This window comes from Haliotis asinina, chromosome 2, assembly GCF_037392515.1.
Source record: "Haliotis asinina isolate JCU_RB_2024 chromosome 2, JCU_Hal_asi_v2, whole genome shotgun sequence".
Lineage (NCBI taxonomy): Eukaryota > Metazoa > Mollusca > Gastropoda > Lepetellida > Haliotidae > Haliotis > Haliotis asinina.
In genome coordinates, this window is record NC_090281.1 from 25966027 (window position 1) to 25990179 (window position 24153).

At 43.8% G+C, this 24153-nt stretch overlaps 1 protein-coding gene across 2 annotated transcripts in view; it reads left to right on the forward strand.

Annotated features, from left to right (window-relative positions):
- The window catches only part of LOC137273488 (LIM domain transcription factor LMO4.1-like), a 235968-nt gene that overhangs the window by 17965 nt on the left and 193850 nt on the right, over positions 1-24153 (forward strand). For both annotated transcript variants that reach the window (XR_010956138.1, XM_067806195.1), the window contains exon 2: positions 498-774. Coding sequence is in view for 1 of the 2 variants with exons in the window: in XM_067806195.1 (XP_067662296.1) it covers positions 498-774 (277 nt within the window). In the remaining variant the exon portion in view is untranslated. The remainder of the gene's footprint in view (positions 1-497; positions 775-24153) is intronic.

Sequence of the window (24153 nt, forward strand, 5' to 3'; positions counted from 1 at the left end):
CCTACAGCCCCCACGGTGCCGTCGTCTTGTACTATCACATTATTTAGCCACTGCAGTGATATGGATATTAACTCCTCGCATGTTGCCTGCGGCGCTACATCGATTGATGCTCTCAATAGCTATTTGTCTGCTATCATTTGTGTTTACTTAAGGGTTAATCTAAACCATTTATCAAATTAACCCCACTCCGTATTGACTAGCGATTGGGGGTAATTTTTGTGTCGTCTTTCGGCGCAGCCTGTGGTGCTTGTTGAGAGACAGAATCGCGACCTCATCTAACAGAACAATGTCAAGGCCGATAACTCTTCTACTTCCTGTTTGAATCATCGCCCATGTTAATTCAGTCATGTTTACGCAAACACTGCAATTTGCTTTTAACCGCCATAGCTTGTTACCCTTTCCCACTGAAAATCATAATTGCAAATACATAGTTTTGACTTTGACATTACGATAACCTCCCTTTGTTTTGTATTTATGAAATGTTGTTTATTTTGTAGGAAACGCAGACAACAATCAGCTCCAAATGAACGGCAGTTTAGTGTCTCAAGCTACCAACAACCCCCCAGGAAATGGGGGCCCGAACGGAGGGGGTCCGGTTAAAGCGTGTGGGGGGTGCGGGGCACGCATCGTGGACAGATTCCTATTACACGCGTTAGACAGATACTGGCACACGGGTTGCTTGAAGTGTTCATGTTGTCAGGCACAGCTAGGGGAAATCGGGACATCGTGTTTCACAAAAGCAGGAATGATTCTTTGTCGGAATGATTACATTCGGTGAGTAACCTGTGCGCATACATAGTCACGTTTATTTAGTTGTTGTATTCCATGTTCAGTTTCGTTTCATGTTCAGTTTCGTTTCAGAAAACCCACTAAGCGATGTTGTTATCTCGCTGCGTTTCAGATCCGGTTTCATTTCAGATAAGCCGCGAACATGCGGGTAAGAACTCGTCTTCAAGGGCGGCGAGTATGATTGTCGTACCGGGCGACTGATGGGTCGTTTGATGGCCCAGTTGGAATTGGTCTATACATGTCTTTGCAACCCGATTGTTTAGATGGAAACTCATAATATTGGTCACTGGGTTTTTCTTTTCACACAAAGGAATCATAGATCGCAGTCATTGCCATTTGAGTGCACACTCCCTCTTTTGTCCGGACATTTTGGGGTTTTTTTGTTTGTTTTTGTTTTGTATATGACCACTGAGACTTTGGTGAAAATTAGGTGTTCACTTTTCTCAATAGTATGAACCCTCCTTTATCAAAAAGCTGTATCCGTCCCTGATAGCAGTAGTACATCTGTGACATAAATACAATATAAGCCGAAAGTTTCTGGTGGAACTCCCCCGGAAGCTCAAAATATTTCTTCGAAGTTATGGGACACCGCAATGGAGCCTCGTTCTCAATTTGTTTGGACCGGAGGATGGTACTTTTGTGTTAAGCAACTGTAGAGCAACTATGATTTGGAACTTTAACCTAGGCTTGCGGTCAGTTAAGTCAGTCAACATCAGCCGTCTCCTCTACCCCATTAGCTTTCGTAGGAAGCATCCAGATGCATTCATTGTGGGGGGAAAGTGGTCTCCATTTCACTGAGTGACCAGCGCATTGACACCATCAATCCTAATACCCACCCTCAATGAAGAGTACTGATCTGCCACCGACAGCGTTTACTGTTATAACGGGCTGTAATATATTTTCCCATCACTCTCACACTCGCGACTTCTCCTAATAATGTATTTGGAAAACCACCCCAGGCATGGAAGTAAGCAAATAAGAAATCTACTTTGCCGAAGCTTTTCTCGATGTAACACAAATAAATTTCAAAGCCGAGGCGCTCTTTCAAAGTTGCTAAAATGGGGCGAGGACTTGAGACTCGTTAAGGTTAAATTTCATCCCCGGCTTGTGCAGACCCAGCGTGGGGTCTTGGAGAAATATCGCCTTTTCACGAAACTGTCGAGTACGCATGGTTCAAACAGCACTTCAATGTTGGCAAATGAGTGAAGGTTCTTTAGGAAGCAGGAATTATTTTCCTTTGACAACGCTAAGGCCTGGCCGTAATTATATTCCTTGTCTATTGAAAAGGTTGGCTGAACTTAGAGTAAATTGGATGTCCCGCGAAACCGCTGACACTTGTTTCCGACACGTCAGCATCTCAATCGGACTGACTTGACTTGATTTGCTTAATACATAGCAACAACAGATATCCTCGGGATGGGGAGGAGAGGGAGAGGGGTGCCTACGTCAGCTTGTGTGTTGGGGTGAGGGTGGGGAAATGGTGTGTGTGTGTGTAGGGGTGGGGGGAGCTTAGCCTTATAGTTAAATCTTTCGTCATGCAGCGGATGGCCCGATTTCGAATCCCACACCACCCACTGTATGACGACCATTTCTGGTGTCCGCCGCCGTGATATTGCTTAAACTCACTCATATTGACTTACTCTCTATTATCGTGCAAAGCACGTGTTTATTTTTTTTAAACCGCCGTGGCCACGTACAAGTACGGTATGTAAGATAATTAACAAAGAGAGTACGGGCGTCAGTTCCACGATGACTCGAATCGTGATTGATATTAACATAATCGTTATAATGAAGTTGCTGTTTACATCAATATTTTCGCTAAATATCATCTCATGAGCCAAAAAAATATCCGTAAACAGAGGACACAAGTGAAAGGTTTGTCAAACCCGTACAATGAAGGATCCCTTTAAGACAATAACCGGTCCCAAGCATACTTTTCCACTCTTCTAATTATAGCTCAGGAACCCGCCAATCCATTCCGTTATTACTTTGGGTAGCCGGGTCTCTTAAAACGGCCATTTTTAATTATCTTGGCACACGGTGACGTCACGAAACAATTCCTAATTGAAATATGAGTCAGGGAGAGGGGAGTATAATTAATTCTCGTGGACGGTGTTTACCCAGTGTCGCGGATTCGGAATTTACTTCACTTTGGCGCAATTGGGTCTGGATTAATTTACCGTGACTACGTTGTCAGCCTTTCGCGTTTAATATTTGTAATGGGGATGAATTTTCCCTTTTACATCCAGCATAATTGAATGTGTCGGCCGTATGCTACCGGGGTGATGTAGGGCTTTAGAGCGTGGATCTGTTCAGTAATGAAAAATAGTAGATTTATTTCATAGAGTTAATTAGATTTGTTGTGACGCGTTTTCCACACGTCTCTTACGTCCAAATTACATCTTTTGTGGCTGAGTTTGAGATGTGTCGTTTATTGCAACGAAAATACATTTCATTAAGCGTGACTGTTTGTTGACGAAAATCGGAGGAAGGATTGCACGCACTGGCTCCATGCTCGGAACACGGATATGTAAACACGGGCTTTTCTGCTGTAAAACCTCAAACTCATATCCCTTGTATAGATGGCTTTGGTATACTTTTGAAACTTAATGGAATTTCTCAAAAGGTACTGGCAAGCCGTGGCACTGGTAACGCTAATTAACAATCTCAAAACGGGCGTAATGAGAGAGATAGCATCCAAGTGATCTCAGAGCTTTGTGTACACAATTTCACAGCAGTGGGAGCCACTGAGTGCGCACGCATCTGTCAGACCTCGAGCTGTACGGCGAGGAAGGGCAAGTGCGGACCTCATTCTGCACCTAATTTTAGAAGTGGAAAAAAGTTTTAGCCGGAAACACCGTTACAATAGATATGACCTCTTGTTGTGCCGGGAGGTGCGGTGTAGGTTTGTTGTGGTCATAGTGGTGAAAATACGCTGACAACCTCTTTTTGAGCCGGGAAGTGCCCGCTCATGGTGTCGCTGTGGTCGTAGAGGTGAATTTGTGTTGACAGGAAGGCCCTAGTGTTATGCATAAAACACTTACAGGTAGGGGTAGTCTAGAGGATACAGCGTTCGCCACGCCTGAAACCAGGGTTCGATTCCAGTATGAGTTCAAAGTGTGAAGCCCATTTCTGGTCTCTCACGCCATGATATTGCTGGACTATTGCTAAAAGCGACGAAGAGCAAATGTCACTCACCCTCATTCGTGCTATCGGGAGTGCAGGGTACGCTTCCCTTCTTCGCGAATACCTGGTGTCATCGATTACTTTTTACCAGAGATTCTTTGTTACAATCATACTATTAAGGGGACATCGGTTTGTCCATGATATTGACATGAGTGTAGACTTAAGCTGCTTTTTGTAATGTTATATGACGGGCAGTATAGTGGAAAGATTTTCTTATAGCTGATTTTCAAGAATCACACTGGTGGGGCGGTGATGTTGCTTGCAACACCTGCATCCACTTTCCCCTACTCGCTCACTCAAACGTCCGGGTTAGATTTGGTCTTCAGCAACCTCTGTCATAATGGTGACTAACGGAATCGGGTGGTCAGACTCGCCGACTTGGTTGACACATGTCATCGGTTCCCAACTGCGCAGATCGATGCTCATGTTGTTAATCACTGAATTGTCTGGTCTAAACTTGATTATTTACTAACCGCTGCCATGTAGCTGGAATATTACCGAGAGCGGTGTGACGCAAAACCAACCTACCAACCAGACTCAATAAGGATGGAAGCATTCACAAATTTCGATTGCAGATATCTCTAAAACACTGCGAATAAGGGCTTAAACTCTGAATGAAATATATAATTTTGGTTGTAGCATACATACGTGTTTGAATTTAAAAGGAGACCAAGGCAGACCAGAGATTCAGATCCCTGGGGAAATCTAGACTTGCTTCATATATAGTCTGGACACTGCAGGGAGGGCTAGACTATGGGGAAAATAATATGGTTCACGGACTATGATACAGACTAATGGGCCTGGTAAGGGTCCTTACTTTTCAGGGTTATGTAGTGTGAAGACTAACAACTAGTGCCTGAAGTGAACATATTTTAGTGAAAAAAGGTCATCGTAAAAATATGATGAAATGAAGCCCTGAGCCTTTCTTCATTTTCCTGAAGCTAGGGAAATCTAGACTTGCCAGATATTCTAGACTTGGGCGTGGGCTTTCTTGGATATATTTGCTTCAGGGTCTGTACGACAGACAATCTTATGTGATGCTGGTCTTCGAGGGGATTCACATTCAGTGGATGTTTGCCATCTACACCGCAGGTTTCCAGCATTCTTTCGTGTTCTGGGTAACCCAGTCGTGTTTTATTGTGTTTATCGTTTTATCATAAACTCATATATTTCAGTTTTATTCATAGTGTTAGTGGCACTGAAATATCATATCCTTCACTCGTCGTTGAAGTCATTGTTCCAGTATCGTTTAGCAGGCGGATATGAGTTTGACACATTTCGGATAAGGGAAAATATTATTCGTATGGCCCCATTAATAACACTCAGGCTCCCGGGAGTCGCTGAAAAAACCTACCCAACAAAGGGAAATCTCCAACAACATTCTTGTGCCTGTTGATGAGTATGTAACTATTTCATTTGATTCGAGCCGAGATTGTGCCACTCGAGCGCACCTCAATGAAGGCCTGGACGTATGTGTTTATGAATTTTCATATTTACTATTAGTATGTGGAAGGGTAATCGGGCGAGGCCAATATGTACGGGGGCAGGGGTCAGTGTTGGCGTGGCAGTCCATGAAATTAGCATTGTGTTGGACGCAATGGTGTCGTAACACTGCAAGGTGGCGACGGGGTGGGGAGAGAGGCATGGGTTTGGGGACAGGCGCTACGGTGTCGAATTATCTAGGAAAGGGTGTTTAAGAGACAAAGCAGTGAGGGTAGGAAGAGACATGGTTGGCCGGTGATGAGGCATGGGGAGAGTGAGTATACGATGAGGAGCATGGCTGAAGTGTGAAAATGGTGGAAAGAGACTGGGTGGGTTTAGATTTTCGCCGCGTTTAGCAAAATTCCACCAATGTCCCGGCGTAGGACACTGCAAATGGGCTTCACTCATCGTACCCATGTGGGGAACCGAACTCGGGTCATTGGTGTGACAGGCGAACACTTCAACCACTAGGCTGCCCCACCGCCCCAGTAGAAAGAGTACAAAAGGCGACTATGCTTGTCGTAAGAGGCGACTAACGGGATCGGGTGGTCAGGCTCGCTGACTTGGTTGGGTCATGTCGTCGGTTCCCAATTGCGCAGATCGATGCTCATGTTGTTGATCACTGGGTTGTCTAGTCCAGACTCGATTATTTACAGACCGCCGCCATATAGCTGGAATATTGCTGAGTGCGGCGTCAAACTAAACTCACTCACTCAGTAGAAATAGGGGACGTATTCAGTTTGAGATGGTGTTTCACATGGTAAGATGTTGGATCACATTTGTGCAGAGAAACCCCGATAGTCAGACCACATTGATAATAAGGACATCCTACTATTGGCATCATTGCCAAATGTCTGCCGTGGGGAGAGTCAAGCTGTCAGGAGGAGGTGAGGAAACGCAACGGAGTAGAGACATGGTGAGCGAGGGTAAAGCCATCTGGAGAGGTGACGATACTGGGGGAGAGAAGCAAGAGAGTAAAGACATCGGGAGAGGTGACGATACTTGGGGAGAGAGGCAAGAGAGTAAAGACATCGGATGGAGGTGACAATACTTGGGGAGAGAGGCAAGAGAGTAAAGACATCGGGAGAGGTGACGAAGAAAGAGCCGAGTGTCAGACTCCACAGCAGTAACGCTGAAGAAATCTGCCATTTTATCCTAGACGCTGCGAATTACGACGTGAGGCAGTTTCAGATCGATACCCCACAACTGACAACATTTCTGAGGTTACCTTGCTCTGCACTTTCATCACACACACTCGCAGGATCATAAACTAGACTTTGACGATCACACTATGCGTGTAAATATGAATCTTATCACAAATATGGTTTGTGTCACATTCAGAATGAACAATTAGTCGACATGGCACGATCTGATCGCAAGGAGTTACTCAAGACGTTCTTACAGACGAAACGATCATAACACTGAGATAAATTTAATTGCGTTCTAGTAGTGTTTCGTGTAGATCGGTTTGAAATATAATCCATAACACGGATTGAATTAACTTGACAAGTACATGATAATGAGCGGGCTTGCAGCCAGTCCAAATTGGGTGGTATTCACCGTTGATTATGCTATTGTTCTGACAGGAGGGGTTCTCGGGGGATAAGACATAGCGATACAGCAGTCGAGGCGAGAACACCACGAATCTATCGCCATGCCGTAATTGACAGCTTCTAAAATTACACTACATTGAAACGAGAAAATAAGCTCGGCGTGTACAATGTCTCGAATTGGAAACCCGAACAGTTTGCAAATTACATTCAACGTAGTGTCAATAAATTGAAAGCTTACGTTTAAATTGAAACGGTGTCAAGCAGACGGTGATGTCAATTACAGTGTGTGCCTTCGGTCGTGGCCCGGGCCAGGTGAACGATGATGGGGCCTCCGGCTAATTGCCACGGAATAGATCGACGCTTTCGCTGATAAACCCTCGTTACACGGGCGGTGCGGGACTCACTGCTCGTCAGACAGGGACTGTCACAACCGTAATTAAACAATCTGCTTCTTACGCCATATTCTGTCGTCTAGTAAGTGGAAGAGAAAGGGTGGGATTGTGGCGGGAGAGAAGGTTTGTGATTGGAGATTGATGGGAAGTTGAAGGGAAGGTTTGTCGTAGAGACGACGAGTGGCCCGAGAGAAGAAAGTGAGGGTTAAACTTACATTTAACGCTGCTTTAGACACACTGCGTTACACGAGGGATATGGATGTGGAAGAAGAAAACCCGGAGTAAGTCACCTTTGTCTCAAGTGAAAACTACCACCAAGGGGGTGCGGCTGACAAATCTGGAAACATTTGGGTCAAATCGGTTTCAAGGCAAGGTTGATGGCTTGTCTCCTTGGACACTTTGGCTACTCGTGTTCCCATGGTGATGGAAAGAGATAGTAAGAATGGGTAGAAAAACATAAAGAAGTCAAGAAAACCTGTACAGGTGTGTGATGCGGAGGAATAACACATTGGGCCTGAGGAAGTTGTTTTTGTGAAAGTGGGATGGAGGAAGGAGCTAAAGGTTTTTGATTGAAGGAAACGGTCGTAGATAACGGTGGATGTCAACTAATATGACTCACGTCATCGTATCCAGTTGAATAGATTGATGTTTGTAATGCTGATCACTGGAGTGTTTGGTCCAGACTAGATTTGTTAACCGACCGCCGTCATTAAACAGGAATATTGCTGCGTGCGGCGTAAAACAAAATTCACTCACACACGCGGTGTATAATAACGAGTTTATCACACACGATGTGTTGGATACGGGATATATCTCTTACACCTGGACGGGGACGCAGAACTGACAATGCTAACATTGGAATGTCTAATGTATTATATACACACGTTCCTTTGTGTAAGAAAACCCCAAATCCTAACACTAGATGATTACATTTCAAGCATGAGTTGTCTGCTCTTTTGAAAGCTTTGATATTAGTGGTGGCTCGTAGCTCATTTTTTATACTGTATGTGATTCTCATGGAAACGCGTGTTCATATTTATGAGGTAATTTTCAAGTTAATGGAAGGTAATGGACGCTGTACGCATATTTGTGTGTCGGAGGTCGATGGTGGAATGTCGTTGTCGTAGTCGGCAAAACAGATATACCACAATATAACATGATCCAGACAAACCAATGGCCGATAGCAAGAACACCCAGTTGAAGAGTGCGACTCAGCTAATCCACTTGGCTCAGTTAGTGAGTGAGCTTAGTTTTACGTCGCTTTTAGCAATAGTCCAGCAATATCACTGTGGGTGACGCCACAAATGGTACCCATGTGGGTAATCTAACCAGGGTCTTCGGCGTGACGAACGAACGCTTTGACCACTGAGCTACTCCACCACCACCCCGGTGGCTCAGACAAACCGGGGTTTGATTGCATGAGCCCGAAGACACAGTGACAGTGTGATCATTTCCGTCTTTTACTGCACACACCCGACACTCAGCTTATATATAAGCTTTAAGTCATGATCATATTGTTCATTTTAACCAATATGTTGTATACACGAGTCATTCCGATTGTATTCATTAATCCCCGGTCGTTATACCTCTCATTCGTTGAGCTACGGCCATATTGGAAACATGCCGTCTCAAATATCTTTCACTTAGTGTGCACGAATAATGGAAGGGTTTCAACACTAACATGCGTGTCCGGTAACTCCCAGTTATCAAAGACGTTTCCGACTTAATTCTGTATAAGCGGTATTGGTTAGAAGTGATACTAAATGTTTCATTTATCTCTTTTCAAATCCAATTTAGCGGTTGATTGCGAAGGGAGGTAATCCCCAAACAACGCATGTTCAAATTACTTGGAGCGATCTTTCCATTTTGGATTGTGGTCTTGTATGCAACATACCTGCAGAGGTGTGAGACATCTGCTGAAATGCATTGATTCATAGTGTAGATGGAAAGAATAAATTAATTTCAATTTGAAAATATTGATATGAATATATGATTGAAAATCATAAATTTAAATATCAGTTGAAAAAGTTTCATTTTTTCCTTTTATAGATGAACTGTTGAAACCAGTATATTGCATGGTGGGAGATGTTATGGTCAGGGGACTGTGAGTCTAATTGATGACAGGGATGAGGAAGTCTGGTAGTTTAACAGCATATTCAACCCCAAAGGGCGAAACGTGAATAAATATCTACAGATGGCATTGCTGGAATAATGCTCTTTCGACCAACCCACCCACCTACAAAGTCACTCGAGTGACAAACCCACCCACTGGCCAACTAACTCACTCATACGACCCCCCCCCCCCCCCCCCCCCCCCCCCCGTTTCTGTGGCAAGGGTGAAGGTCATTACATCACTGATTGGACACTATAAAACGGACAGTTTATTGCACTGGTCCGGAATCCACCATCCTCAGAATCTCCAGCTCCGTGTTCATCACGCCATATCGAACCAGACTCAACAGTGTTAACAACAATCAGTGTCCGTTCCAATCTCAAACGGGACCTATCATTAAGTGGCCGATATAAACTCCGTGCTGACTGTGTGCTTATGTGTCTGAACCTGGCCAGCAAGGTTACCTCGGGGCTGACTAATCGTCCGTCTTGAAGTTGCTACTGCTGAAGTTAGACCGAGCTGTCTTAAAGGTGGTCACAGTTCTCATTGGTGTCAGTGAATGAGTTTAGTTATACGCCACTTTTAGCTATATTCCAGCAATATCACGGCTGCGTACACCAGGAAAGGGCTTCACATGTTGTACCCATGTGGGGATTCCATCCTGGGTCTACAGCGTGACGAGCGAACGCTTTATCCACTTTTCTGTCCCCACCGCCCCTCATTTGAGTCAGAACATCTTCAGATGAAGAAACTGATTTTTGAGACTCGTGTTCAGCGGGTTAAAAATAACCGTTACCTGGAACAACAGATTTGTTTACTGAAGGGCTGAAGCGTTCCATTTTTGGATAGTTGTATGTTCTAATGAAGGAACAATCAGACTCAGGAACAATCAAATCTGGACTAGACAATCAAGTGATTGACATCACGCACATCGATGTATCCAATTATAATGTGCATTGGTTGACCGTCCACTCGATCCTATTATTTGCCTCTTACCAAGGGTTGATCAGTTATGACCTAGGCCTTCACGAGTTTTGATGACATGGAACGCGAAAGGGCAATCACACTGTGAACGTTCGCGACTAGAGCGGCATAAAACACCACTTATTCACTCACTGAGACAAAACTGTCAACATCTGCTCCTGAGCGTTTATTAGTCTTAAAATGTTTAGCAAAACATGTATTATTCGTCTGCTGAAATATATCATTGGTATTCGCAGTCATTATCCAACGATGCCTCAGATCAGTGTGAATAGTTGGATGTACCTAACGCCTCTCCTCTAGCGTTCGGCAACAGGTTACATTTTGGGGTATATTTGCGGCACAGGTAGGTTCCCTGTCCATTGATGTTCACAGTTCACGTGCGGCAGACGGTGCGATGTTTTTGTGTTTTTTTATCGGCCGGGGGCAGTTGTCGTTCACACACTATACATAGCTGAAACTAAATACGTTATTTGAAAACGCGCTAAGTGTGTAATTATCTCCTTTCGCCGCTATCAAATGGACTGTCGCGAACTAATATATGGGCAGATGGACAGGTGAAAGATAGGCGGCTGCAGCCGTGATAAACAATCTGCTTTGAAACAGGTTGAATGGACAAATAAACACAACTCTCATCCGAGTAGTTGATATTCCGCCATTGTCACTTGCTGTTTGCTTTGAAAAGGGTATCTTTAGGCAAACGTTGTACATCATAGTGATAAATGTTTAAATGATAATACACGCACAATGGTCATGGCTTTACACTCAATTCGCCATCTGGTCTTGTCGGTATAATGGTTTTTACTTCGAACTTGAAGGCCAGCGTCTGATTGGTCAGTTTCCTCTTTTCTGTGTTACAGTATGTTGGACAAAGGTTTGTCCACCCTCAGTTGGTACAACTTAACGGATCAATGAACGAGCGTGCCGCGCCGGGAGGTTATGAGATATATATTCGACAGTGAAAGTTTATGACTGTTTGTCGAGGCCTTTTCCACGTCGAGAGAAGATTCTCTCAAATCAATGGCCGAAATTTCATTACTTGAAGGTGAACAACGTACCTGCCATCGTCAATGGAATTTGGAGTACAATACAGAAATATGTCCTGACCAGGTAAATAAACGAGATTCTCGCGTAAATATACGAGATTCCCTCGTAAACACAGAGGAGCAGACGATATTTGAGTCAATAAAACGTTGATGGAGACTCTTTGTTCTCGAGGGGCCTTGTCACTGGCGAATGATCGCCATATGTCCGTGAATCGACTTGACCATTGCACACAGATAGCCAGGAGAATGCCCAGGCCTAATTTGATTAAGATGAGATAGATGATACATTATCCCGCTCAGTGAAGTCTGATTACAGGAGCTGATAAGGAGATTTAGGCACAGCCAGGGCGTTGTCACTTCGTCAGGCTCAACTTATGACTGTACAGTCGTGGGTTGTAAAATCAACTAGGTATCATTATACTGTGATTGGACTGAGTGTGGAGTGATGGTTGTATTGACCGGAGCAGAGGGGATGTGTCTTTGGGCGTGGTCCATCTGATGAGTCACAGTTAGACACAATCCGTGGAATGGAGTCGTGGGTGGATATGTGGGCACTGCTTCCGGGTTTTGGTCCGCATGGATGGTCAAGTACAGGTTCTGATCCCGATACACCGTGACTTAATACTTAGGAGTGAGTCATTGTCCACATGGGTTTGTTGGGTAGCCCAGTGGTTTCAGCGCTCACGCGTCACGCCGAAGATCGGGTTCGATTCCCAACGTAGGTACAATTCACGAAGCATATTTTTGTCCCACGACATGATGTTGCTGGAATTTTTCGAAAGGCGGTTTAAAACAATATTCACACGCCGTCGTTTTCTATCTCGTCTTGGTCCACAGTGCGGTTCCCTGACTAGCCATTCTCATCTAACATTAAAACTCAGGTACACAACAGTTTGACGGAAATAATGCCAGCGCGACGTTGAATTTTAACCCCTTCACACAACCTATTCATTTAGAAGAGCGTTTAGAAAGTAGAATTGCTTTATTTGACGAGCATCACTCTGTTAATCCATCCTGTCATCCGATACGACGTCTGGTTCCGACAGGTCGACAGCTGCGTTAAGACAGCGTCATTAAAGGAAGCAATTATCGCAGACGATGTCGCAGCGTGGTTAGAACTTTCGTCGTCAGTGCGAAGAGTCCACGGACATGTGGCCTCTTATGCCATACAGTGAACATTTATGAAGTTCTCTTGCACTGAAGAAAAGTCCGTCCACAAGGGGCGATAGTGTAGCCAGCCGGTTAAAGCGTTTGCACATGCCACTGAAGAGCCGGGTTCGAGTCCACACATTGGTACAATGTGTTGAGTCAAATTCTGGTGTCTCACCGCCGTGATACTGCTGAACAAACCCTGTAAACCATTCTCACTCACCCATTGCCCACACACTGTATAAGTAGTTCTCATGGTCCCATTCAGTCCCTGAATAAACATTGAGTCCAGTCTGGAGTTTCTGGAGACCATCAAGCTAACGCCATTTTATGTGGTGGCATAATCCCAGTTCGTACGTCTAACCGAAAGTCCGGTTTCGATTCCTGGTTATAATGAGAGAGACCTTTTTCTGGCGCCCCTCGCCTCATAGGTCTATAATAGTGAAGCCATATTCACTCCTGTGTGAAGAGAAAACTGTTTTAGGTGGAATTTCACATGATCTTGGATGATACTTATTCAGGGAAACTCCGATAGTCAGGACACACCTCCTCGGGGACCAATCCTGTGTCTGCCCATTTACAAGCGATATTGCTGCATGCCCAAAGTTATATAATCCATAAATTTGTAAATAAAACAAATCGTACCTCCCTGAAGAGTAAGGTTATCGGAACGTGTCCTGCTTGCTAATGATGGCGTTTTCCTATTACCATATTTAGCAATCAGTGACTTGCAGATTTTCAATATCAACGATAAGTCACTCATTCATTTGTGGAAGGGTACAGCTGCATGTAGACGTTAGAACAATGGACTCGTCCAACAGCGCCCCCTGGCCTTCTCGCTTCTCGGGGGAGGTATGCCGATATTGATGGCGAGCAGATCGAACCACTCGAGTACAGAAGCTGAGGAGGGTCGAGAAATGCTTTTCCCTGATTACAGGAAATGGGATATCCATGTTAAATCATTTTCCCTTCTACTCGATGGAAAACAAACCCTACGGTCGCCATCTTAATTCGCCGGAATACATGAATCGCGTTCAATGCTTTGGTACCGTCAATGTGACGGAGAATCAGTTCTGGACCGCGCAGTCTCTGTAGCCGTCGTGACAGCTGTTGGGAAGACGCTGCTTTGAAGGCGTGACGTCTCAGTTGATGCGGCAAAATCACATATTTACAACCGATGTAAGTTCACATCGGGGACGGTGCATTAGTATTGTCGAGTCGTTTTATGGATGAACATGCTCAACAAGCTATAAACATAATTGATCAGAAATGCGTTCTTTGACAACCCCTCGGCTCTATGATGTCTCTGATGTCATGGGCAACTCTCGTTTGAGTAGACATCAATGATCTTCAGTCGGTCCACGGGATTTGACATGCTACATTACTTAGCAGGACTCAGGACTTCGACTTTCCCAGTTGTATTGAACAAAGTTTTGTAGGGTTATTCCAGCGTTGGATTCAAAATAACCAAGGCATAAACATTCAATCTGTCTCTTGGCAACATGCACGTAGTATGGGCAAACGGTGATTGATAGGGTGAGCGACGAAGGATTGGTGGTCATTATTGATCCCATTTTAATCCGCATTAGAGTTGTTTCCCTTAGTTTTTACCTCCAGAACACCCCGGTTTCATTATTCCAGCCCCTGTATCCCCGTTTCGCTAGTATAAACTTGTGTTAATCGTCCCATTCCTTCCCAACATTGCGTCCACATTCCATAATATTCCCGTTATCTACCGATGAACCGTAGAGGATCGAGTGAAGATCTGGGTTCGCTTCTTTACATGGGGACATTGTGTGAAGCCCATTTCTGGCGTCCCGCTCCGTGATATTGCTGGAATATTGCTTGAAATCAAACTCACTGTAAATAATCGAGTCCTGAGCCAACAATGTGATTCAAATATTGTGACCACTCGAACTGATTAAAGTCAAGAAAGCCAACCAACCAAACCACCCGTTTCATTCAGTCGCCTCTTGCGACCGACCCCACTGTGGTCATCTATCTACATGTGTTCCAGGCTTTCCACCCATTACAAACACCCCACTTTATTTGACATCAGTATCATGAGTAAGACGTCGACTTCGGTTGTCAGGGAGCCATGTGAAGTGAAAGATTCAGAAGCTCGGGACAATCCAGAGCTGCTTCATTTTGCGAATAAGTAGTTACGTTTGCGTATGTATGTCCATCTGCAGAAGCTGCGTCCTAAAACCATGCACCTCCTGTAGCCATATTGATTCGTTTCTACTTTATATTTTTTAGATAAAATATCTTTCATCCCCGAAACATACATTTCTTCGACCTGTTTACTTTCTGTGCGTTTGAGGACTCTCACGAGTCGGTACTTACTTTTTTCCAAAGTAAATAACTTATTATATAAAGCAAGCCAGCCCATGTTAGAGAACCCAAGCACTCTTCAAAACGACCCCAGCCTAAACATCGCAAGGGGTTAACGCTGCGATCCTTAATGAGGTCTTAAATAGGATTTGCTGCAACTTTAAAGTTTTTCATTCCGGATACAAATAATCATCTCGCCTCTGTACGTCGACTTAAAAGACTATTATTTTTGCTTTTTGTGACTTTGATGAAATCAGAATGTATCTTTATGATTTCTTATCAAAGTAACCACAGACTTCTTCATCTCGCGCCTGGATATATGCTAATGCGCGATCTATGTAAAAACACCCTCACTGCGCATTGACAGGTAATTCGAGTAGCACCGAGATTATGTCTCTGACTATGACAATACTTACGCGATACTCGAGCGCAACTCGTTATTTAGAGCGTATGTGTTAACTTCTCCATGTGTTCAGCAACATTTCGACGCTAAATTCGCCATGTTTTGTAAAGTCCTTGAAAATCTAAATTTTGTAAAATATTTTTAAGGCATAGGTGTGAAGAAAAAAATATTTAAATTTCTTTCCAATTCCCCACTTGGTTGAATTAAGAGTGCTTGATTGAAAATACTTGTTAACATGGAGTTACAGGAGTTTGGAAACTCTGAATAAGAAATGATCCTGAGTCAAACGGCGGTTGGTGGTGGAAAAGATTAGTGTTGGTCCGCGAGAGGAATACCCTCACATGTAACTCTCCAATCTACTATGTATCTGCTTTTCTAACAACTGAACGGGACATGTGTTACAAACGGTAGCCTCTCCACACGTTCACGTCGAGTGAGAGGAAAGTAAAAATCCCCTGATATTTGTGTAGAAGATCACTTGTTGTCTAGCAAGTAATTTAGAGAGATACAGGGTCCCCAGTGGTGTAATTAGTCGAAACCCGCTAGCTGGCTAACCTTCGTGGAGCTCGTGCTGCACGTGGAGCTAGTCGTCTGCTAGTGAAACCGCGGGAAAAACACGTCTGCTTTCTTGGGCGATTCAAACGTTGATGAGGGTGATAAATCGAGGCTCCTCTAACAGATTCGATCGGGAGGCATCAATTTCTGAGCTACACGCAGTCTAGATCAAAAGACCTGGATCCCGCAGATTGAGCAGATGGACGAGTCGGGACAAGCGACCCTACACCTCCACAATGTAGCTTTGTGATAAGGCGCAACCGCCAGGTGCTATACCACGTTTTATTGAAGGGAGGGGGGAAACTGGTAGCTGCGATGGCTGAACAACAGATTAAGGGGTATTCACTTGCAGTAAAACTTAGTAACTTTTAAACTGTGGGATAGTCGAACCTTTGATGTCAGCCATATTATATTTCGTATATTTGATTCAAGGATTGGCTGTTTATATTTGCTAAGTGATTATCCTTGGACATTTTCGGAGCTGACTGAACGTACTGTATTTATATTATCTGAGCATTGTGTCCTTCTTTCATAAGGATAACATATATGTCTTATTGTCAGTTTACTGACATTTAAATGGAATCTTCCATGTGCTCATTGTCTTTGGACGTTTAGCTGCCCTATTTCAAATCTTTTGTCTTCTCGTTGACAACGAAGAGATTATCATATTTACGACAGTAAATTTGAATAGAGTCCATCATTGAATATACCTTTTAAATACTGCAGCAGCCATCGAAACACAGATGTTTCTTTTGGGTGAAGGCACGTCACGTTGTGTCGGAATCTGCCGAGCGTGACCGATGACATCCGATTAGCCGGGTGATTTCTGTACCCCCAAATCTGATACGAGTCGGGGCAGCTGGTGTTCCGTATGCTCGGGCTGTGTTTACGACCTGCGTTCATCGCTATGTGGTATTTACTGCTCGTCATGTGCTCATGCGTGCCGAAATAGGATGTCAACTGAAAATGACGCGCGTCGGAAGTTTTCGTGGCAGTAAAAGGGTAGCGATAAACTTGCCTTGTGCTATTAAAGAGCGGTTATGAATTCGGAATTCACATTTTAGTTGAATGACGATGAAAACAGACGGATTTTATTGCTTTTATTGGTCTTGGCGCAAACGTATTCCTGGGTTAGACCATCCGGTGTCGCCGACGTTAACGGCGGGAGTGAGCGCATCGCCACATGTTAGTGTTGATATGCTTGCTCAGAATATTCAAGCAGATAGTCAGTGCAGTTGGTTCAGTATCTGAATAGAACACAATGCTTCATCGACTCAGCCATGCAGATGTACTCTGGGTAAACTAGAGGGACATATCGAAACAATCCACCCTGAAATGGCCATGGACAGATTGTACGCATCTAGGGGATCGAAGCTGGCCAATGATGTGACCACTCTGCAGTCCGCTCCCCTTAGGTTAGTTACATGCACTTGCTCGTATGATTTGGGTATCAAACGTAGAGACGTTCCCAGAGCTTATCTATTTTTCTCTAGTATGTCTGTTGTTGTTTTGCTCAAGTTTTGTTTTGTTTATTTTTGGGAGATTCATGGTGTTTTTGTTTTACTTTTTCTGTTGTATTTTTTGTTGAAGCTGTTTGTTTTCGATTTGTATTTTGTTTGTATTGGGTCATTTGTTTTTGTTTGTTTCCTTGCTTGTTTTGTTGTTGTCTTTGGGTTATTTTTGTGTTTCGTTTTAGGTTAGGCAAGGGGGTGTATGTGTCGATATCTGATGTATGCCACGTCACCCAAATGTCCGTCTTATTCATCTGTTTTTAATTCCACACACGCCTCCAGGCCGTGACTACGTTCTGTAAATAATTTTGTCTTGGCCAGACAGTTAAGTGATCAATATTGTGAGGACCACTTCTTGCTGTTGAGCCAGTATTCCTCATGATGGTCCCCGTCAAAAAGCTGATTCGATACACAAGGCACTCAACAATTCTACCACAAAGAGAAAAAGCTTTATATTTTAGTGCAGTTTTCTTTTCTCCTTGATCAACGATATTAAGGTTAAGTTTTATCATGAACCATTATGATAGCGTAATTGCTCCGCCATAGTAGAATTCATTTATGAGCGCTGCTATAATGGGAAAACGATATATGAAATTTGAATTGAAATATTTATCTTAATGTATGCCGCAAAGTGATCCCTAAAAATACGTTTTTCAACCGCTCAAACCTGTTTTCATTCGTTTGAGATAATGGCGTCTTTTTGTATTGCTTCCTTTTTGTGCGTTTCATAGAATGTCGAGTAGCTTGATATATACCTGGCAACCCTTGTCTCTTCATTAGGTATTGTAGACTGACGAGACTGAATTGTGGACGGATGAGACTAAACGGTTTGGCCTAACGAATACCTGTTCGCTTTTCCACAGAAGGTCGTTGTTTGCATATCCAACGAGCGATTGAGTTAATTTTACGCTGCCTGTAGCAATACCATTGCTAGTGACACCAGAAATGGGCATCGCACATTATGCCCATGTGGAGAATCGAACCCGGACCATTAATGGCTCAGGAATGCCCACTGGTCAAAGCGCTCGTTACACCGAAGACTCGGGCTCGATTTCTCAAATAGGCTCCAATCTTTGAAGCCAGTTTCTGATGTCCATCGCCGTAACATTGCTGGAATTTTGCTGAAAGCGACGTAAAACTCACTCACACACTCTAACGTGATTAGATTCTAATGTGCGATAAAATAATATTCACTCTGTTATGTGTTAGGAAATTATGGTCATGTTTATTAGTTTTAATAGAAAGTGATCTACAGTAGACTCTTTGTCATGAAGTATCACTTCATATTGTTGGAATATTGGTGTAATAAATCCAGGCCAGATCCATGCTTAGGTTATTAGATTAAGATCAGAGTGTCAAATAAAGAAGGAATGTTGTGCTATCTGTGTCGGTCTAATGAAGAGTTGTAGGAAGCTAGTACCAGACTGATTTATACAGCTGTGCAGAATCTGATATACGGGCGATCGTATTGTCCCGCCAACACTTCATGTTTAACATGGCCTAATTCAATTTCTAGACTCCATGGTTATTGCGATCATAAAATAGATTTGATTTGTGACTTGGACATTAAGTGGGATAAAACTCGGTTGTAACTGAATGTTTTTTAATAAAACAGATCTAAACACGTGGTTAATAAAAAGGTATTCTTTGATAGCGGGTTGATAAAGCGTGCAGTTTTAATCAATCCCAGTCGTATTCTCGTCAGTGTTACGAATGCCTCGAGAAAACGATATTAAGTCTTGTGAGAAATGGTGGCGATATGCTTGTCACTTCTTGATTTATGCTACGATTTTCAAATTAGAAGTCGTGATACGATGGTGTTGCGTTGAACCAATGGTATCAAGTCTCGACCGTTACCCTCTCCACCCGAGTTAATAGGGTAGCACCTCGCCGTATCCTACCAACTGCGGTATTAGAGGGGGACTGTCTTTACACAGTCAGGACTTTCTGGAACTCTGTCGCTAGTTTATCGCCGAAATCGTCTTCAATTATTTGCACAGTTTAAAAGATCCGTCGAAAGCCATACATTCCGCTTGTCACAACGCTTAATAATTCTCATATAAATTGGGATTTCATTAATTACTCTAGACTTTTGCGTTTGTTTTGCCTGCTTAATAACTTCGAATGAATCAATTTGATTTTCTCAATATCAAACCCAATAGGGAGATAGACCGCAATAAACGTGCCAAGGTTGGGAAATTTGCCCAACAAAGGATATTAAAGTGTGCACAAATAAAGCATCGAGCTATGGCCACTGGTGTATTTATTTTAATTAAATTTTCTTATTTATAAAGGAGGCTTTTCTGCTTGGGTAGGGATTCGAGAGCGTCAAATTAAGAAGAATTATTGAGATTCGACCAGGAGGTTTTCCCTCCCTCAAACCACTTGATCTAAATGGATCTAAATATGTCCACCGACGTCCATTCCTTCAAATGAAACATATTAAACGATTGAAGAAAGAGACGTATTTACGGACTAGGTGACCTGAGGCTCTCTACGGTCCATACAATACCAGTGACCAATAGCGACCAATTTAGGTGAGACATTTCGCCCCTGCCGACAAAAACCACGGTAAATTGAATTCTAGAGAAGCTGAGTGAAACAGTCGTCGTTTGATGCCAGAGACTGTATTGGTAGTTCCTGGAAAAAGCGGGAATTAATTGCATTAATTCACCACCAACAAGTTATTAGTGCGGGCCGAGATTGGCTGGTGTGGCGTATTCATAAACTTTACAAATGGCCGGGGATGAAGGGCAAATACAAGGCTACAGGTCATTGAACAGCTAAATAAATCATTTCATTAAATTGAAGCAAGCGGTCAATTAGCTTTCGCCATCTTCAAACGTTTCTTATCAAGGCGTTCGTTATTTAAAGAAGCAATTTTCAGCGTCACCTGATATGGCGGGCAATGTTACGTAGGGGATTTAAAAAGCCTTTGATAACTAAAGCTTACTATTTTCATGGCAAGTGCTCAGGGCTAAACTAATTGGACATACGGACGCTTAAAATTCACTAGAATTGCATTTCGTAGCTCCATAAAGACGTTTTTTGTACTATCTTTCTTTCTGCGCGTTGATATACGCTGTCACGGGGTCAGGACGGGTTCTCGCCTTGCCTTAACTCGGCGATTTATTAGCTTGATGAGGAAGGTACGGTACTAATCTATTTGCGGGGAGATTGTTACTCGTCACGATAAATCCTTGTGTGATTACCAACTGATTGAATATTGTTTGCTGTCTTGCTTTGAATCTAAGTGACGACTAAATCTGTTGCTAATTTGCTTCCGTTAACAAAGAACAAATTGTACTTGTGTTGATCATATCCTGGAACGTATTCTTTATGAATTCGTTAAAGTGAGTGAGTTGGGTTTTATGCCGCTGTTTGCAATTTTCCAGCAATATCATGGCGGGGGAAACCAGAAATAGGGTTCAGGCATTGTACCCATGTGGGGAATAGAATCCCGGGGATCGGCTATCCTACCGCCTCTCGTTAAATTGAACTTTCGAAGGCATGGACAGCAAAGTAGTCAGCCGAAGACCCGAGTTTGATTCCCCTCATGGATACAATTTTGGTAGCCCATGTCTGGTTTTCCACCCCGTGGTATTGCTGAAATATTCGTAAATGCGGCGGAAATGCTTACTCACTCGCCGTAACCATGGCCACGTTCCGGTACATACTGGCCAGGACTGTTGGTTACGTTGTCGACTTAGTAACACGGTGTAGCAAAGAAATGGAATAAGGCTGTCTCGCTGAAAGTACATATATTTGTATTTACATATTTACAGTAAGTTGTGTTGAGATTCCGCTGCCCATTAGTGAAACTCTGTCCACACATTGAGTTCTGTTGAGTGAAATATTTATACATGTACACTTTCTCGGTCGAGGTGTTTTTTGAGCTGGCCGTATGCTTACTGCATGACAAGCCGGCGTCTAACCTTTCCAGACGCGTAATGGCGACTTCCATTACTGCGGAGCGTGTACAGGACCATTACGAAATGAAGTATATTATGGCTATCGCTACTCTTGAGCTGCCAATTACAAATATTGAAGCCTCTGCAACTTGCTAATGGAAACGGGGAAAAAACCCCGAGTCGACCCCGGGCGCGAGTGTTATTATCCCATGCTTCAATCATGTCCCATATGTAATGGTAGTTTCCATGATCATAAAATGAGCACTGGCAAACCTGCAAATTCATTTTCTTCATTGAGCGAGGCTGCCATTCAACGAGGGACTGGTATAACAGTACTGGACAGCTATACTGCCGGGTGATGAACGTTCGCCCCGCTTCATATAGTGAAATAGAGAGACGCAGTGTATTGGTGGGGCTTTCAGTTAGATGTTTTCAAATCAGGTGTGGAATTTAGCGACATCGTGAGATATTGTCCTTAATGAAATATCATTTGATTACCTGACCGGGACTATTTTCGTCTATGTTCAATTCTGCCTGTGTCTATGCTCTTGAGATTCAGACGTTCGGGAAAGTAGAGTGTAGAGATAGTATATGTTCATTAAAGGGACTCTCCGAGTAGGAAAGTCGTGCATTTGTTGAGATAAGTGATGATGTATATGGTGTCGTCCTAATTAGAGAGGGGGCTTGAGGACGTAGTTTGTCTTACACGACAGTATGCTTTGATGCTCCCGCCGTCGATCATGTATTTGTGGGTTTAGGGCAGCATTACCTTGTGGGGTATGAGGTTCAACATAAATCGATGTAATTAAGCATAACGCTATTGTGGTAAGCCACATATCCCAGTCAACATGACACGAGCATGACAAGGTGTACCTTATGGATGGGCGGTGGGTAGCCGAGTTGTTAAGGTGTTCGCTCGTCACGAAGACACGGGTTCGATTACCAACATTGGTAGTACGGTGCAATGTGTGAAGCCCCAATGTCCCCCGCCGTGATTTTTGTTTGAATATTGCTGCGTAAACTAACCTTTTCTCTCACACACGCACGTACACACACGCACACGCACGCACTCAGACACCTACCTTCCGAAGCGTCATAAATTGCATCCTTACTAAGCCGTCATCGTTACTTCGACTGAACAACGAGACCTTGACGCAATGACGTTGTCGAGGGCCTGACGCTGTTGCTAGGTGATGTGCCAATCGTCACTTGATACAGAAAGCCGTATTGGATGATATAGTACCCGACCCCCAATCCAATAACCCGAAGTAATAACGCTACAAACGAGATACCTGGCTATCAGCGGCCGACACCTACAGGCACACGTGAAGATCAAGAATCTCCACCATTGAAATTCGACCGTTCTACTTTCCCGAGTGTCGATAACATCGTAACGTAATGTTCACCGTAATTCGAGATATCGATTACTCGACAGTTACCCAGTAATGCCGCCTCCCTACCCCGCCATTTTCTCGACTCTACCCCTCCATTCTCCCTCGCCCTCCAATTACGTTGTATCTACTCGATACACGAACAATCTCCTCGGCGGCGATATCCGACTCCAGCGAGTTCCTAGTTGAGAGAAATCAGTCTATTCCCAATGCCCTTACCCAGCTTGCGGACTTCAAAGCCTAACCAGCTAATTTAGACCTTCTTTCGACCAAGCTGCCATTCTCCAAAGCAAATATTCGATGCGTTTGGATATTCCGGTGCTGTTTTCAAGTCATTAAAGAAGCAATTAGGTCTCGACCAACACGGCCTAGCTCGGTTCAATTTGTGTGCCGATTACCTATGCCTGTTGTAGGGGCTCCGTTCCCTTCTAATTATCTCTAATGAACGGCAAGAGGAGGAAACGGGTGATTATCTACTGATAAGAGTAAAGCTGGTTAGCTCAGTTTCCTAATTGCCCGTGTCGCACCAACTCCCTTGCTCGTACGACTGGGCAGGTAGAGAAAGAGGACGGGAGTCGTTGTGCTGGTCACACAGTCGGGGGCGGAGGGTATTGTACTTATAAAAAATACGGGGGTGCACATAATGAAGTAGTCTTACTGAGGGGAAACGGGTGGCACAGTACTGGTCTTTCTTGGGGGGAGGTGGCACAGTAGTGGTCTCAATAGTTGGAACGGGTGACACAGTACTATATTCACTAGTAGGAGCGACTGCTAAAGGACTAATCTCAGTAGTGGGATGGGTGGCACAGTACTAGTTTCACTAGTGGGGATGGATGGCACAGTACTAATCTTACCGAGGTGAACGGGTAGCAGTGTACTGGTCTCACTAGTGGGAACGGATGACACAGTGCTGGATTCATTAGTAAGAACGAGTGGCAAAGAACTGGCCTCACTAATGGGAACGGATGGCACAGTATATGTCCTATTTTAGGGGACGGGTGGCAAAGCACAGGTATCACTAATGAGGACGGGTGGCAAGTACTATCTTACGGGGTGGTTGGACTGGTGGCAAACTACTAGTCTCACTAGTGGGGATTGGTGTGACCTCTGGTCTTGGCATTGATTGCGTCGACAGACAGAACTGGTTGTCAATTTTCTTTAAGTGAAAACAGCGTCTCTCGGCAGTGTCTTTCTTTAGTAATGGCTCCTTGGCTCCGTGGTTCCACAGACACATAAAGGAGACGCTAACTGAATTAATTCAACATTGAAATCCGGTTTAAATTTGTCCCACGCTTCCATATATTATCAAACCTATCGATGCAATTTCTTAATGCTTTCGGGAGACCATTAGTTTAAT